The 14002-nt window shown below is 38.6% G+C and overlaps 1 protein-coding gene and 1 non-coding gene across 3 annotated transcripts in view; one reads left to right on the forward strand and one right to left on the reverse strand.

Moving 5' to 3' along the window:
* The window catches only part of IPO8 (importin 8), a 59893-nt gene extending 46131 nt beyond the window's left edge, over positions 1 to 13762 (reverse strand). Inside the window, exons 1-5 of one of the 2 annotated variants that reach the window (XM_031443861.2) lie at positions 13442 to 13762; positions 7846 to 7927; positions 4687 to 4843; positions 1907 to 2065; positions 767 to 923 (exon numbers count right to left, since the gene is read on the reverse strand). In XM_031443861.2, the coding sequence (XP_031299721.1) occupies positions 767 to 923; positions 1907 to 2065; positions 4687 to 4843; positions 7846 to 7927; positions 13442 to 13525 (639 nt within the window). In that variant the 5' untranslated portion in view covers positions 13526 to 13762. The remainder of the gene's footprint in view (positions 1 to 766; positions 924 to 1906; positions 2066 to 4686; positions 4844 to 7845; positions 7928 to 13441) is intronic. The other variant, XM_064479166.1, reaches the window with a different exon arrangement.
* On the forward strand, positions 11323 to 11395 carry TRNAA-UGC (transfer RNA alanine (anticodon UGC)). Its single transcript has one exon. It is a non-coding gene; the product is annotated as a tRNA-Ala (tRNA).
* Positions 13763 to 14002: the final 240 nt, after the last annotated feature.

The raw sequence follows: 14002 nt of genomic DNA on the forward strand, positions 1-14002 counted from the left end.
CTTAGGACAGACGGAAGCCAAGAACAAAACCAGACAATTGTGGCTCCCTAGCTTGACAAAACTACCCTCTTGCCATGAAGAATTTAACTGGAAAGCAAGAAATGGGGCTTTAATTCATCATCAAAGAGTTTAAACTGACAACAATTATTCTTTCTTCACCCCGAGCTAAATAATTTACCCAAGCCTTTCAAGGATTAAATTTTAAAGATTTGTATATTTAAAAATTCCATCTGTATCTTCTCTAATTATTTTTTAGATTCCCATATTAATGTCCTTTATAGCTTTCAGATAATAAGAAGTATTTTAAATAAAGGTAAATGAGGCACTGAATCTTAGTTTTCAGCTTTAAAGTGGATCAAATGCAAAGAAACTACCATCAGTATAATTAATTACCCAATTAAAAAAGGAACTCCCTTCTTTTCCATCCTCCTCTCCTTAATCATACCTAATCTACAGGCAGAGTGCTGTGGAAACATTAGTCAAATCATCAGGTTTTAGGGCAGTTAACTACCCCGTTTCTTCCATACCAGGCTTCAGACAGTGGAGCGGCCTGTGGACACTGAATCTCAGCCCTGCCACTTCAGTAACCTGACAGTTAAGCTGACTTCTGTTAGCCTGATCTCTCATAAGGAGTTTTTAGAAGAAATATATGTGAGATTATATAACATGTGATTTTTAACAATGACTGACACTTACCTCTGAATACTTTCTATGTGTCAGGCAGAGATACAAGCCACCCTGTTTGTCTTTTGCTATAGAAACTTACCTGAACAAGTGCATAGAAGATTTTCAGAATCTGTTTCTGTAGTAATACAGAATAATGTGAGGAATCAGGAAGAAGCTGCATGATTTGTTGCTGAATACGAGGCAGAAATATTTGCATTGCTGCTATAAGAGGTTCTCTTTCCTCTGCTTTCTTATATCTATGTGAGCAAAGACAAAAAGAGAGAAAAATAATTTCTGCCCCACAAAACAGCTTAAACAATGACTGAAAAATCTATTTTTTTATACTAAAATGATAACATTCTAAACACTGGCTTACATTTTCTGTTTGGACTGTGAGAATACAGTTGAAAGAAACTTTGAAAGAGCATATCCATGTTTTAAGCAGAATACCTAAAATCTTTCTACAAAGACTTAGACTAGTTTAAAAGAATCCAAGGCAGTTTTGCAATTTTCCTACACGAATTTCTCTAGAACTTAAATTAATCTTCATCACACCGCAATCCTTCCTATAAAATACAAGTTGATATACCAGTTTAAATAGACATTCCTACTATGTAATTAACGCAGGAAAAAAATTTCTTCATCTACTATCCTACATTTTAAAATAGTTTACAAAGTTATGAGCTCTCAGATCACTTTAATAAGTCTGTAACAGTCTCTAAAAATTATTTTTAGAAGAATGCTACAGGACTTTGCATGCAGGAGAAGGAGTACCCTTAGAAACTAAAAAACAATGTTATTAAATGTGACGCTAGTCCCACACCCCCCAAGCAACTTACATGGAAGAGAAAGTCACTAGCAAAGAAACGCGAACATTTTCTATCTTGCGCCCAAACGGCAAGTTTACTTAATAATGTGCTCACTTGAAGACAAATGTTAAGGTACCTCTACAACAGAGTTTCCGAGGCAAGGTGTTAATAAATGGTCCTCTGAAACTAATAAACTAATAAGTTTGAGAAACACTGCAGATCATGTCAGTGCCTTAGAGATTCGTAACGTACATTAGCAGATTCAAGATTCTCTGAAAAACTGTAGTAAATAAACATGTTTAACTAAGTTTAACCCAACATTTCCCAGACTAATCTGATTTTGTAACACCCATAACAGATCCCTCAATGCAATGTAATTTTTTTCTAAGTAACACGAGGCTGGTATCTTCAGCCAGTAGAAATCAACTTACTCATATGTCTTCACCAGTTGATACAGACATAATAAACTGCCAAGCCAGCTTCCACTGCTCTGTGACTGCAAGTAATAGTCTATCTTGTCCACTACCGCTGGCCAGTGACCAGGGAAATCGTATTTAATGATGGCACGGAGACACATTGTTAACTGGACTCTATAAAATGGGGGAAAAAAGTCCAAAATCTAAGTAGTTATAAATACCAGGTTTCAGAGACCTCCAATATTTTACACAAAAGCACTCTGATTCCTATTTACCTACATTATATAGTTATTTATCTGGGGTTGGGGGAAAGGAGCAGTCCTATAAAGAAAAACCTCCTCAATAGCTCAAACTTACTGAAAACAAACAAAATGGGTAATTGCCTAAAATAAATGAAACCTCTCAAATGGTCTTATCCTAAATAAAGCTTTGTTTGTCAAAAAAATGAATTTAAACATAAATTCATAAAATTTAAAAAAAAAAAAAAAAAGACAATGAATCCACCCCCAGCACTATAAAATTTTCCAACTTGCTGTATTTTGTATTTTGGTTATCACATGCTAAGGAGGACAGAAAACCAAAAAAGTATTTTAGCAATTTCAACTGGACAGACTTAGCCTAAAAATGGTCAAAAAAAGTAAAATGGAGGCATACAAAACACCAGGAAGTGCCTCTGTGAGCCAAAGGCTTGAACCGCTCAGTTCCCAGCCACACAGTTATTTTGCACCTATCAAAGCTTCCTGAGATCCTAATTTTTGTACTTCGAGGTATAAGGAACAAGCATTAATTGGCAATTCCTGAAGAGGAAAGCTAAGAGCTATTTCCAAAGAAATAAAGAAAAAAGCAACAGGAAAGACTACAGCAGGAAAAAAAAAAAAAAGAAAAGAAAAAGAAATGCCTTTAATAAAACCACAAAGTTAAGTGATAAAAGATATGATCTCATAACACCTAGGTCCATAATAATTTCCTCAACTGGATCCCAACTATATTGGGAGAGAAAAATTAAGTGAGGGAAAAAAAATGCCTCTTCTATAAACTATCAGTGTGTCCTGACATGGTCACCTGCCAGTGGTTAGAAAGTGAATCCTGCTAAATTAGGATTCCACAGTGCCAAAAAAAAAAAAAAAAAAGTATGTGTCAATTAAACAACCAATAACTTAAATTCACTGAAATGAAACAAACTTAAAAATAATGCCTGGTGGGGGTGGGGGGTGGGGGAGGGTATAGCTCAAGCGGCAGAGTGCACGCTTAGCACGCATGAGGTCCTGGGTTTAATCCCCAGTACCTCCTCCAAATACAAATAAATAAACCCAATTCCCCACCCCATAAAGAAAAAAAGAGGAAAAAAAATAATGCCTTTTCCTATGTTACCAAATCTATTTGCAAAAGATCCTTTGCAATACTCTTAAATAAGCTTCGAGACTATTTCTTCAAGAGTGGTTACAGTTAAGCCTTCAGGACATAAAAGGAACAAAGCCACAAAGAATTGCCTCATAATAAAGATAAAGACAGAGATCTTGTGCCACCAGCAGCTGTGCCTAAACAACACATAGGTCTTATTTGTATTCAATAAAACTGAAGCTTTTCATTTTTTTAACTCATCTTCAGGTTGACCCTCTTAATCCTTTCCCATCCCAAGCTAAGCAAGGGACGACTATCAAAAGACATTGCTTTGCTTGCAAGATTCAGAGGGATCCGAAAATGTAAAGATTTTGACAAGAAATGGATACGTGATGGTACCAGAGGGAAGCCAGTGGCAGACTGGCATTTGGGCAAAGAGAATAATGACGATTTTTTTTCATCAGTACACCTATTCTCTCCTCTTTGCAAAACAGCTGCACAAACAGTTCAATGTTTGTCCTCCTTCCTCTCTGTTCCCCTCACACCCTTCCCTTTCTACTGCTTATGTCACATGGACACTGTACACTCAGGGATAAACTTATACCCAGTCTCTTGAAGTTAAACAATTTCGTTCCCCTACCTTAGTTTCGTCTACTCCCCTCCTCCACTTTCAAAAGAAACCTGATCACTTGCTCATGTTGAAAAAAAATGTGTTTCTCCTATTTTAAGACTGCAGAATTTTTATGACTCTCCAGCTGTGCCGTCCGATAGGGGCAGGTGCACACTGGAATTTAACCAAAGTTAAAGTAAAAATTCAGCTCCTCAGTCACAATCGCCACATCTCAAGTACTCAGTAGCCATCTATGCCACGTGGCTACATGCTGGACAGTGCTGATTTAGAAGATTGCTGTCACTGCAGAAAGTTACATTGGACAGTGCTGCTCCACAGTGTCCAATCTAAATTTGAAAAACCAGGGACAGCTCTTCTAGTTTAAACTTACTCTATCCTGTCCTCTTCAAAGGAAAAAACGCTCAGCTCATAAAAATGAATAAAACGATAGGTAAAGTGTTACAAAAAGTGGTAGATTAAAAACTCCCAGAAGTCAATTTCCCTGTATCAGGGAAATGAAAAGCAGATAGTAAAAAGTCAGGAGATCGTAACCAAGAACGTAGGTTATTTACGTAGCAGGGGTTTACACAACAATTTTAGTTAAGTTATGATTTTTGCTTTAACTTTTTGTGACAACCAATAGCAACTAAATCTTTTCCAAAACATTTTGAGGCAAAGAATTACAAATGCAAAAACAAATAGCTAAAACTATTTTCTTTGAGTGCCTACCTTCCTTACTTCATCTCATTTAAAAAAACAAACTTGAGGCTAATGATTAAATCCAACCTCCCGTAACCATATATTTTGTGCTTCCGACTTATCACGTAGATACAGTACAGTGTACCTCACTAGATCTGGAGATCGAATTATTCCTTCCACAATATTATCACGTATTTGCTGGCGATCGTTTTCATGAATGTTGAATGGAAATATTGCTTCTCCCGGTGGAGGTTCCCGGTCCGGCCAGTACTGTGTCACCATATTCTTCAAGTAAATGGCAGCTAAGTTAGAGGAAAAAATGCTGATTGTAGCAGTATCGAAAAGACGGCTTTCATGCAGCTTTACAGAGCATGAAAGACTAAACCCTTCAATGCCAAAGAGGATACCCAGCAAAAATGGAAACTTTTAGTTATAAATAGCCAAGTGACGAAGGGAAAAGGGATGAGAACTTAAAGTTTCTCTTTAGCTAATGCAGAAGCAAGTCTAAGCAGAAAATGTTTCATTAAATCCAGCTCCAGAGTTTACAGGACAGAAAAATGGTCTAGGAACTCAAGTATGTATTGTTAGACTAAACACAATGAATGAATGAAGAGTCTAAATGAAACTCTACTAAATGTACTTTGAGATCTTAAAACAAATGCTGTTCGTAATGCCTAATACTGAACTGTTAACAGGTGAATTTCTACTGTCCTTCATGCAGACTGCCTGTTTTGTTTTTCTTTCACTGGCTACTATACTATCATTTTGAAATTTTTATCTAACCCTTTTGAAATATTTACCACTTCTAAATATAAATAATAGGGAAAAGACATCAGTCTTCAAATATTCCTGGAAAAATCTCGGGAAATTTCGTATCTGTTTATTTCTATCAAAATACATAGTCAATGATTTCGTTCCTATTCTTTTTAATCATCTTCATCATTTACCAAAAGACTTCTGAAAGAAACAAGCTGACATACTGCTACAGGGTTTTGACAGGGAATGTGAAGCTTTCTAACCATCCCAGCGGAACACTGAATGTAAATACTCACTTATAATGTCAGATTCCTGGGGCATCTTTGTATTTTAATAATAGATTAAATAGAAAATGTATAAATGGCATCTGAATTTAGGGTAGTTATAATGTAGAACTCTGCACAGTGTATCTCAGACTGTATGATAAAATGGATGCTCTAAAACACACAGGTCCTAATAAATTAGGAAATGATCAACTGCCAAACACACTCTGTCCTATGGCTAACAGATTTGAAATCTACATAAATTATGAAGAAAAAAATTGCCTTTAAGTGCTATTTACATTTTATATCAAAACTTAATTACCAAAAGTATTAACTTTCAAAGTTGTATAGGGTTGGTGAGGACATGGAGAACACAGCATTCTAATGTACTGTTAATAGAAAAAGCAAGCAAATGTTCCTTGGTGATAAGATTCAAAATTCTAAATGTTAATATGGTTAATATCACTGACCTAGCATTTCCATTTGTTATAGTTTACTCTATGAAAATAGTCCCACAAGTATCTAGAGAGAGATGTTCAAGGATGTTCATTTTTGTATTGCCTTTATCAAGAACAACCAAAGAAAGCGTTACAACTGATGAACCGGGGGAGGGTACAGCTCAGTGATGGAGTGTGTGCTTAGCAAGCATGAGATCCTGGGTTCAATCCTCAGTCCCTCCATTAAAAATAAATAAACTTCAAAAAAAAAAAAAAAAAGAACAAATAAAGGGACAATAAAGGAAATGTCCATCAATATCAGATTGCTTAAATAAACATTGGTAGTTCTCATACAAAGAAATACCAAATAATTGTTACAAAGAATGAAGTATATGTACGTACACTGACAGAACAATCCCCCAAAGGCACATGGTTAAATGAAAGAAAAAAAAAAGAAATTATAACACAAACAGACTTTTGTTACTTTTTAAAACCAGTATATCTACAGAAAAAAAAAGAATTAGGGAACCATGAACCAAAGTTGACAGCAGCTATCTCTGGGGGTGAGATTAAGAGCAATCTAACAGTACAAATTTTGGTTTTCTATAACGTTTACATGTCATATAAAGAAGATGTATTAATTTAAAAATTGCTGTAAAATCTTTAAAAAATACTATGTCCACAAAGCTTTACAGGAATTTCACAACAGCCCTATAAACACTTAGGTTATTAAAGCAGGCTCACTTTAGCAAAATGCAGTTTCGAAACAGCACTATTTTATAAAGCAAAGATTAAATTGAGAGTTGTGGTTTCAAAAAACTTACACAGAAGTCTTATAAATCTTATTAAAGTAAAAAATAATTCCAACATTAATGTTTTTCCATGGGTTTTCCTTATTTTAACCACAAAGGAATCATTTAGGAAACATACACATTGCTATAAATATTTTTCCAAAGCTCAATGATTTCTTACATTGTATTCTATTCAAGTAAAACTACACACTTTTATCAGTGTGTTGAGTATAAAATTTCTATAAAATTGTTCATCTATTTTTCTACCTGAACACATGGAAAGACTAATTCCTCTATTGTTAATGATGGTCATTTCTGAGTGATAATTGCCAGGTAATTTTTTTTCCTTTTTTCTTTGTATTCTCTAGTATTGTCAAAATTATTTATGAATACTTGTCACATAATTTTTTAAAGTCTCTTTAATTATATATTTTTAAATTAGCTAGTGTCATTTTACCCCCTTTATCCTGAAATTATTCTCTTTTTAGGACTCAAGATGCTCCAAAGCTTTCTCCATTTTTTCACCTTCTGGGTTTTAATGATGAGCTTATAAAAAAAAAGCAAAAGAAGAACAATACACAACATCAGGGAACTACCCTAAGACTCAAAAGTAAGTTTCATGTTTATAACTACAGTCCTGCTCCCCAGTCACGTGGTTAGGAACACCTGTGTGGTACATTACCTCCGTGATCTGAGGCATGAATGGAGCAGAACTCACATAAACAAGTTCATGGTCTCAGTCTGTGGGCCCAAAGGCCAGGCCACCAGGAATCATAAACAATTAGGGAGAGAAAGCCATTAAAATTGGGAAAGCTAAGGGGAAAGGTGACAGAGTTACAGAGGTAAGGAATTGTAGCTGGAAGGGAGGGGAGGAAAGAAAAGGCTGGGGAAGATTTAAAGGCTCTAAATTTCCTGGAAAAAAGAGGGTTTTTAAGCTGTTAGAAATACTTCATGTGTGCGTCCAATGTTTTCAAAGAAAGCAGATATTTAGAGTTAAAATAAAATTCTAGTTCTTTTACTCATAAATAAATTTACAAAAGATAGAAAACCAACTCACCTGCCTGGCGTACTGGAAATTCCACATGATCAGAGACTATAATCCGAAGTAAACTGGGGGCAAAATTGATAATCTTGTAAGACTGAAATTACAAAGAAATATTTTATAAAAAATAGGGCAATATAAATGAATAACTATTAGCACCTGTTACTGAACACATTACTGTGCAAATAAAATAAAAACGTTTAAAGTGAGAGAAACTCTCAGCAAAATAAAGATTACCAAAACACTTCAAGTCAAAAAAATGTATTTAGACTAAACTGATGAATAAAGGAGTATGAACATTTGTATGGTGGGGTTTTGTTTTGTTTTGTTTTGTTTTTTTGGATGTATGTCGTCAAAATGCTTCCCAGAAAGGGTGTAGCAATTTACACTTCCAACAGCAGTATGTGAGTGTGTCCCTCTATCCAGTATAGCGGCTAGCACTATCGTTCCTTTGAAACTTTTAAACTTTATTCATATTTTATATTACATTTCTTCTAGCTTGAATTTTTTTCCTGTTTGTTGGCTGTTTTCTTCTACACTTTCTTTATTTCTCTTACCCTTCTGTAAACGGAATATTTGTTTTATTCTTAATAAATTCTGGGAGCTATTTATGAATTTAAAATCTCAACTATTTATTTGACTTATACATAGCAACTGTTTCTTTCCAGCTTATGTGGCCTTCAATTTTGTTTATGGTATTTTTGACAAACAGAAAACAGGAAATCCAACACAGGAAAATGGACAATAGCTGTTCATGTGCTACAGAGCAGCATCAGTCCAGACTGGACAGTGTGCCTCACAAGATGGTGTGGAGAGCTGTCGTCACCAGCCGCCCTCTGATGCCGGAGCATCTTTTAAACTTAACGATGCCCAAGTGAGCCCATGCTGATGAAGTGCCTGCTGCTGGGTTGTTTCTCCCTACAGACAAGTTCTACTTTGACCTAATCCTGAGTTTGGCCATGATGACTTTAGAAGCAAAAAAAAAAAAAAAAAAAAAAAGAAGGAGAGGGCGCAGCCCATTCTTTCTGACCATATTTAGATGTCTAGTACCTGGACCATATTACAGGCCTGCCACATTCCCAGAGCTTACACTTAGCCTTGCCTGCTGATATTTCCAGAAAAGACTCAAACTCTCAGTGCGGCCAAAGCCAGACAACGATGCAGCATCTGTTCTGCCTCCCTCCTCCCAGGAGCCAGGCCCTACGGTGGCATCCGTTCTGGTACACCGCGAGGTTTCTGCATACCACTCCGTGTTTTAATTTACCACCTTTCCTGTTCATTTATTTACAACAGCATTTATTAAGATAAATGGTTGACCAAAAAAATTGGAAAAATGGGCATCTTTAAAATATTGATCCTTTCCATCCAAGAAATTATGCTTCCCAAATCTTTCTATATCCTGAGTAAAATGGTGAATTATTTTATGACTGTTCTTCCTTTCACCCTGTATAAACCTCAAAATCTTAAATTTGTTGTGTATGAAATAAATTCTTTATCCATAATTGAAACCACCAGAATTTTAAAGTAGTTTTTTAAAATATGGATTTCTTTTAACAGCAGTTTACAGGAGCCAAAATTAGTATAGAACAGGAATTCACTGTACTTCAATTTAAAAAAAATATTATATATATATATATATGAGGGAACTATATTTAATATCTTGTAATAACCTATAATTAAAAAGAATCTGAAAACAAATACATAATGTGTATGTATGACTGAAACATTATGTTCTACAGCAGAAATTGACACAACATTGTAAACTGACTATACTTCAGTTGAAAAAAAGAAAGAAATTAACATAGATTTAGCCCAATCTTCTATACCTTCCACATTTACATTATTATAAATAACTCATGTTTATAACTTGAGATACTGGAAAATCCTCTAGTGAATCAAACATTAAGACATCTATATAGTTTAGTTCTAATCTACATAGCTTAGTTACTTATTCACCTAAATACAAAATAACCTTTACACTTAGAATACTACTACTTATTTGAAAGCCGTTAGAGTAGGGACTCCTTTTATTTCAACATTGTTGCCAGTGTACACATTTTGGAACTCTCTCTTCACAACTGGTTGCCATTTCAAAGAACTTATACAACTTTTTGTCTCCTCCTTTCAGTCTTGGTTCGATCAATGTTAATCTGACCAGCTAAAACATTCAGTGGTAAATTCAGATATATTCTCACACTATTTTCCTTATGAATATTTATCCAATTTCCTTTTCCACCTTGGGCTTTAAGTTCCTAAGAAAGGAAGAAGAAAAAGACATCTCTCAAATTCTTGAAGATACTTACTTAGTGAAGTATTCTGAAAATAAAGAGTTTCCTTGCATAGCTAAATTCTGCACTTTATCAGAACTTCTTTAAAGCAAAGACCCTATGTTTTCTCATTCTCGGCCTCGCTGCTCCCTTGACATTCACTCTTCTTATCCTCCAATGTGCCAAGTTGAGGGCCTTTACTGAACTTGATTTTCCCTCTGCTCCTCTCCCAGTTCTTCATCTGGTTCACTTTGTCACAACATCTAAGCCTCTGCTCAGTGTCATTCTTCAGAAAAAGACCACCTACTGATATATCTCAACACGCTCTCTAGGGCTTTACCCTCCACAGCACTTACAAAATTATATTATTTACTTGTCTTCCACTAGAAGGCAAGCTCTATGAGAGCAGAGTCTTACACTAGTGCCTGCAAATAACTTGATAAATATATCATATAAGCAAACACTCTTAAAGGGCTAGAAAAGCACAGATTTCAAAGCTTGGCAATGAAAGTAAATATCTTGATTCCCCTACTGAGGCCATGTGGATGGAGAATGATTTGATTTATTCAAAGAAGACACTTTTCTGGATGACTTACTGGAAAGAGACATCTACCCATTCCTACTTCCCCATGCTATTGTTAAAGGGACTTCAAAGCTTAAAGACAATGACAAATGTACACAGGGTGCATTCTTAACATCCTCTGATAAAACTGAAAATGCATTTTCCCTGAGAAACAGTATCTCATATAGCAGTCAAGGAGCCAGTCACTGGAAAGAGAAAGATGCTGGCTACAGAAAAAATATAGTTCCAAATAAGAATTTATCCTTTGGACAAATGTTAGCCGCTGTATATAGAAATAGATTAAAAAATAAAAATAAAAAATAAAAACAATTCTGAAAGAAAAAAAATGTATCCTTTGGAACACAGGCTGTTACGTTTTGAAGCTGCCTACTCTTCTAAATGGCAATTGACAAATCAACCAGGACACTGTAGAAACTGCCCCCTCTTCCTACTCAGAGGGTATCTGCTGAGGGGGGACCTAAACTAAAATAAATTAACTGGACCCTCATCACTAATGGTAAGATTACCCACCTGTTTATCCAACAAAGAAGGATGTTACAGCATACAAAACTTATTTTATTATATAACCATGTAACCTTTATATATATATAACCTATATATAAAACATATACATAAAACCTATATATATAAAACATACAGGGGGGAGGGTATAGCTCAGTGGTAGAGTGCGTGCCTTGCATGCATGAGGTCCTGGGTTCAATCCCCAATACCTCCCTCAAAAAGTATAACTAAATAAACCTAATTACCTCCCCCCACCAAAAAAACCTAAAAATAAAAAAAAAATTAAACATATATATAAAACCTATATATATATAACCTGTATATATATAACCTATATATAAAACATATATATAAACATTATTAAAGGTTATGTGACATACTTTGGTCTTGTACTTACAAGCAATTTAAAAAAATACGTAGAGCATATTACAATCCAAAGTATTATACAGAATATAAATGCTAAATGAGTGACTTAGCAATAAGCTACGTTTAGAAGTTGCTGAGGGATTCGTGCTCTGCGAAGAGCTGGGCGGATATGGGGTAGAGCAGAGTGAGGCTGAAATGGATTTGGATTGAAATGCCACAAAGAAAAGGGTGGAATTGGGTCCTAACTGTCTCTTCTCGTTCTGCAGGCTTTCCCACCTACCTTTCCCACTCCCATGAAGTCAACTGCGCTTATTTGCTGATGAATCAGAAACAAAGCAAGGGCAGGCTAACAGAGGCAGGGTGGTACAACACGACAGCAATGACATGATCCCTGTGGGCACTATCAAAATAACATGCGGCCTCGCTGTGATGAGAAGGGGGTCACAAGCAGGCCACCTCCCCTGTTCATACTACCGGACTGCAAGTTCAGCTCTTGCTTTGTTCCTCGGAACCAACGCCTGGATTACTGCTTTTCCAGCCAAGCAACATACAGTACTTTTACTCTGCAAAGCCTGGGGCAGGTACTGACTTTAACTCTCCCCTGTTCTGAGTAAGAGTCCCTTTCTTTTTGCAGCAGCAATACATTCCCTTTGGGCTGCCCTTCAACTCAACCTGCTCTCCAGAGTCAATGTTTTCCCCCCTCCCTTTCATCTCTTGGGAATCCTGGATTCACACTTACTTTGCCCATTAAAATAATCCCTTTCAAAAGTTCACAACGCAGATCTGCACTTTACAGTCAACTCCAACCAGGGAAAACCTAAATGGATTTCTACGGGAACGTATACTTAGGACAGTTTTCTCACACTTTAAGAAGCACAGAATCACCTGGCTAACTAATTAAAACATAACTGGGCCCCATCCCCACAGTTTCTAATTCTTTAAGTCTAGAGGGAAGCCTCATAATTTGCATTTCCAACACGTTCCCAAATGAGGTTGACGCTGCTCGCCCCGGTCAGCACTTGGAGAACCACTAATTTAGGAATATTCCTTTACATTTTAAGGACTACTGCAACCTCAAACAGCCGTCACTCTATCGTACTTTCTTTTGTGAAAGGTCTACGATTCATTCTTACAGGTGCGGAGGAAAACAGAAGCTTGAGTTTGGGATCATTAAATTTGGAAACGTGAGTGGTATCGCGGGAACAAGGTCGAGGCTAGTTAGTAAGGACAGAGGATGGGGGGGGGGGGGTAAAGAAAGTCCTCCACCTTTTACCGTTTATGAGAAATCCCTACAGACACTCACTACTCGGCGTGTCTTTGTAAAGCAGAACCGCTGTGAAAATTGCCTGTTCTGCCCAGAGCTCTCTCCCGACAGCATTTCCCAGCGCCCCAGCAAAACTCTGCCAATCAGTGTGTACACGGTCCTGCCAGCCCCACAGAAGCAGGCGATGGGCAGGGTTTCCCACAGCAACACCTAAAAAGGGCTGGGTCGGCACAAAAGCTGAACTCAGATTTGAATTTTAAGTGAATTTTCCCACCAAGCCGGCGTACTTAAGAGAAATCACGCCCTGAAAACACCAGCAAAGCTCGCCAGAGCTGCTTTCTGCGAACCAAGCGGGCTGAACAAACTGCACGGGAGGAGGAATTCGACATGAAAGGATGCAAAGGTGGCCAACAGGTGCGTGAGCGAGCCGCCGAGGAAAGATCCCGGGGCGCGCGGCTCCCCCAGACCCCGCGGCGCGGGCGCGGGCGCGGGCGGGACAGGCCGGGAGGCGCGGCGGGGTCCGGAGCCCGCGTGGGGGCGGCGGCCGGGGGCGCAGACCGGGGGGCGCCGCGCCGGCCGGCGGGGGGCGCCGCTCCGGCGGCGGCGGGGCGCCGCGGGCCCGCGCCTCACCTGGTTGAGCTCGTTCTCAGCGGCGATCCGCAGCTTCGGGTCGATGGTGCCCTTCAGCGCCTGGATGATCCGGTTGAGGTCCATCTCCCCGGGCGGGGGCTCCGCGGCCCCCGGACCAGTAGGCCAGACTGCAGCTTGAGTTTTCCTTTGGACGCCCTCAGCCTCCTCCTCTGCGATCCCCGCACCACCTCACTCCCCACCCCCCGCCACCGTCGCCACCTGCAGCCACTTGCTGCGCCACTCTGACTCCGCGCCCCCTGTCCTCCCTTCCTACCCCCCACAACTCGCTCTCCATTCACCCTTTTACGACAGCCGGTGGGAGGCGGGAGAAGTCAGAAGAGGAAGCGGCGCCTCCTTTACGGCGGCCTCTTCCCCCGGGCGCGACGCGATGGCCGCGCCCTCTGGCGGCCACCATGCTGCTGTGCGGAAAGCGGTCCCGGCCGCCTCCCCGGAGGGAAGCCGCGCTCACGAGCTCCGGCAGGCGGCCGCCATGCTGCCGTACGGACGAAAAGCCTCGCGCCTCTTCCCAGATGGGGAAACAAGCTGCCTGGGGGTCTCTTT

The sequence above is a fragment of the Camelus dromedarius genome, chromosome 25 (genome assembly GCF_036321535.1).
Source record: "Camelus dromedarius isolate mCamDro1 chromosome 25, mCamDro1.pat, whole genome shotgun sequence".
In the NCBI taxonomy this organism is placed as follows: domain Eukaryota; kingdom Metazoa; phylum Chordata; class Mammalia; order Artiodactyla; family Camelidae; genus Camelus; species Camelus dromedarius.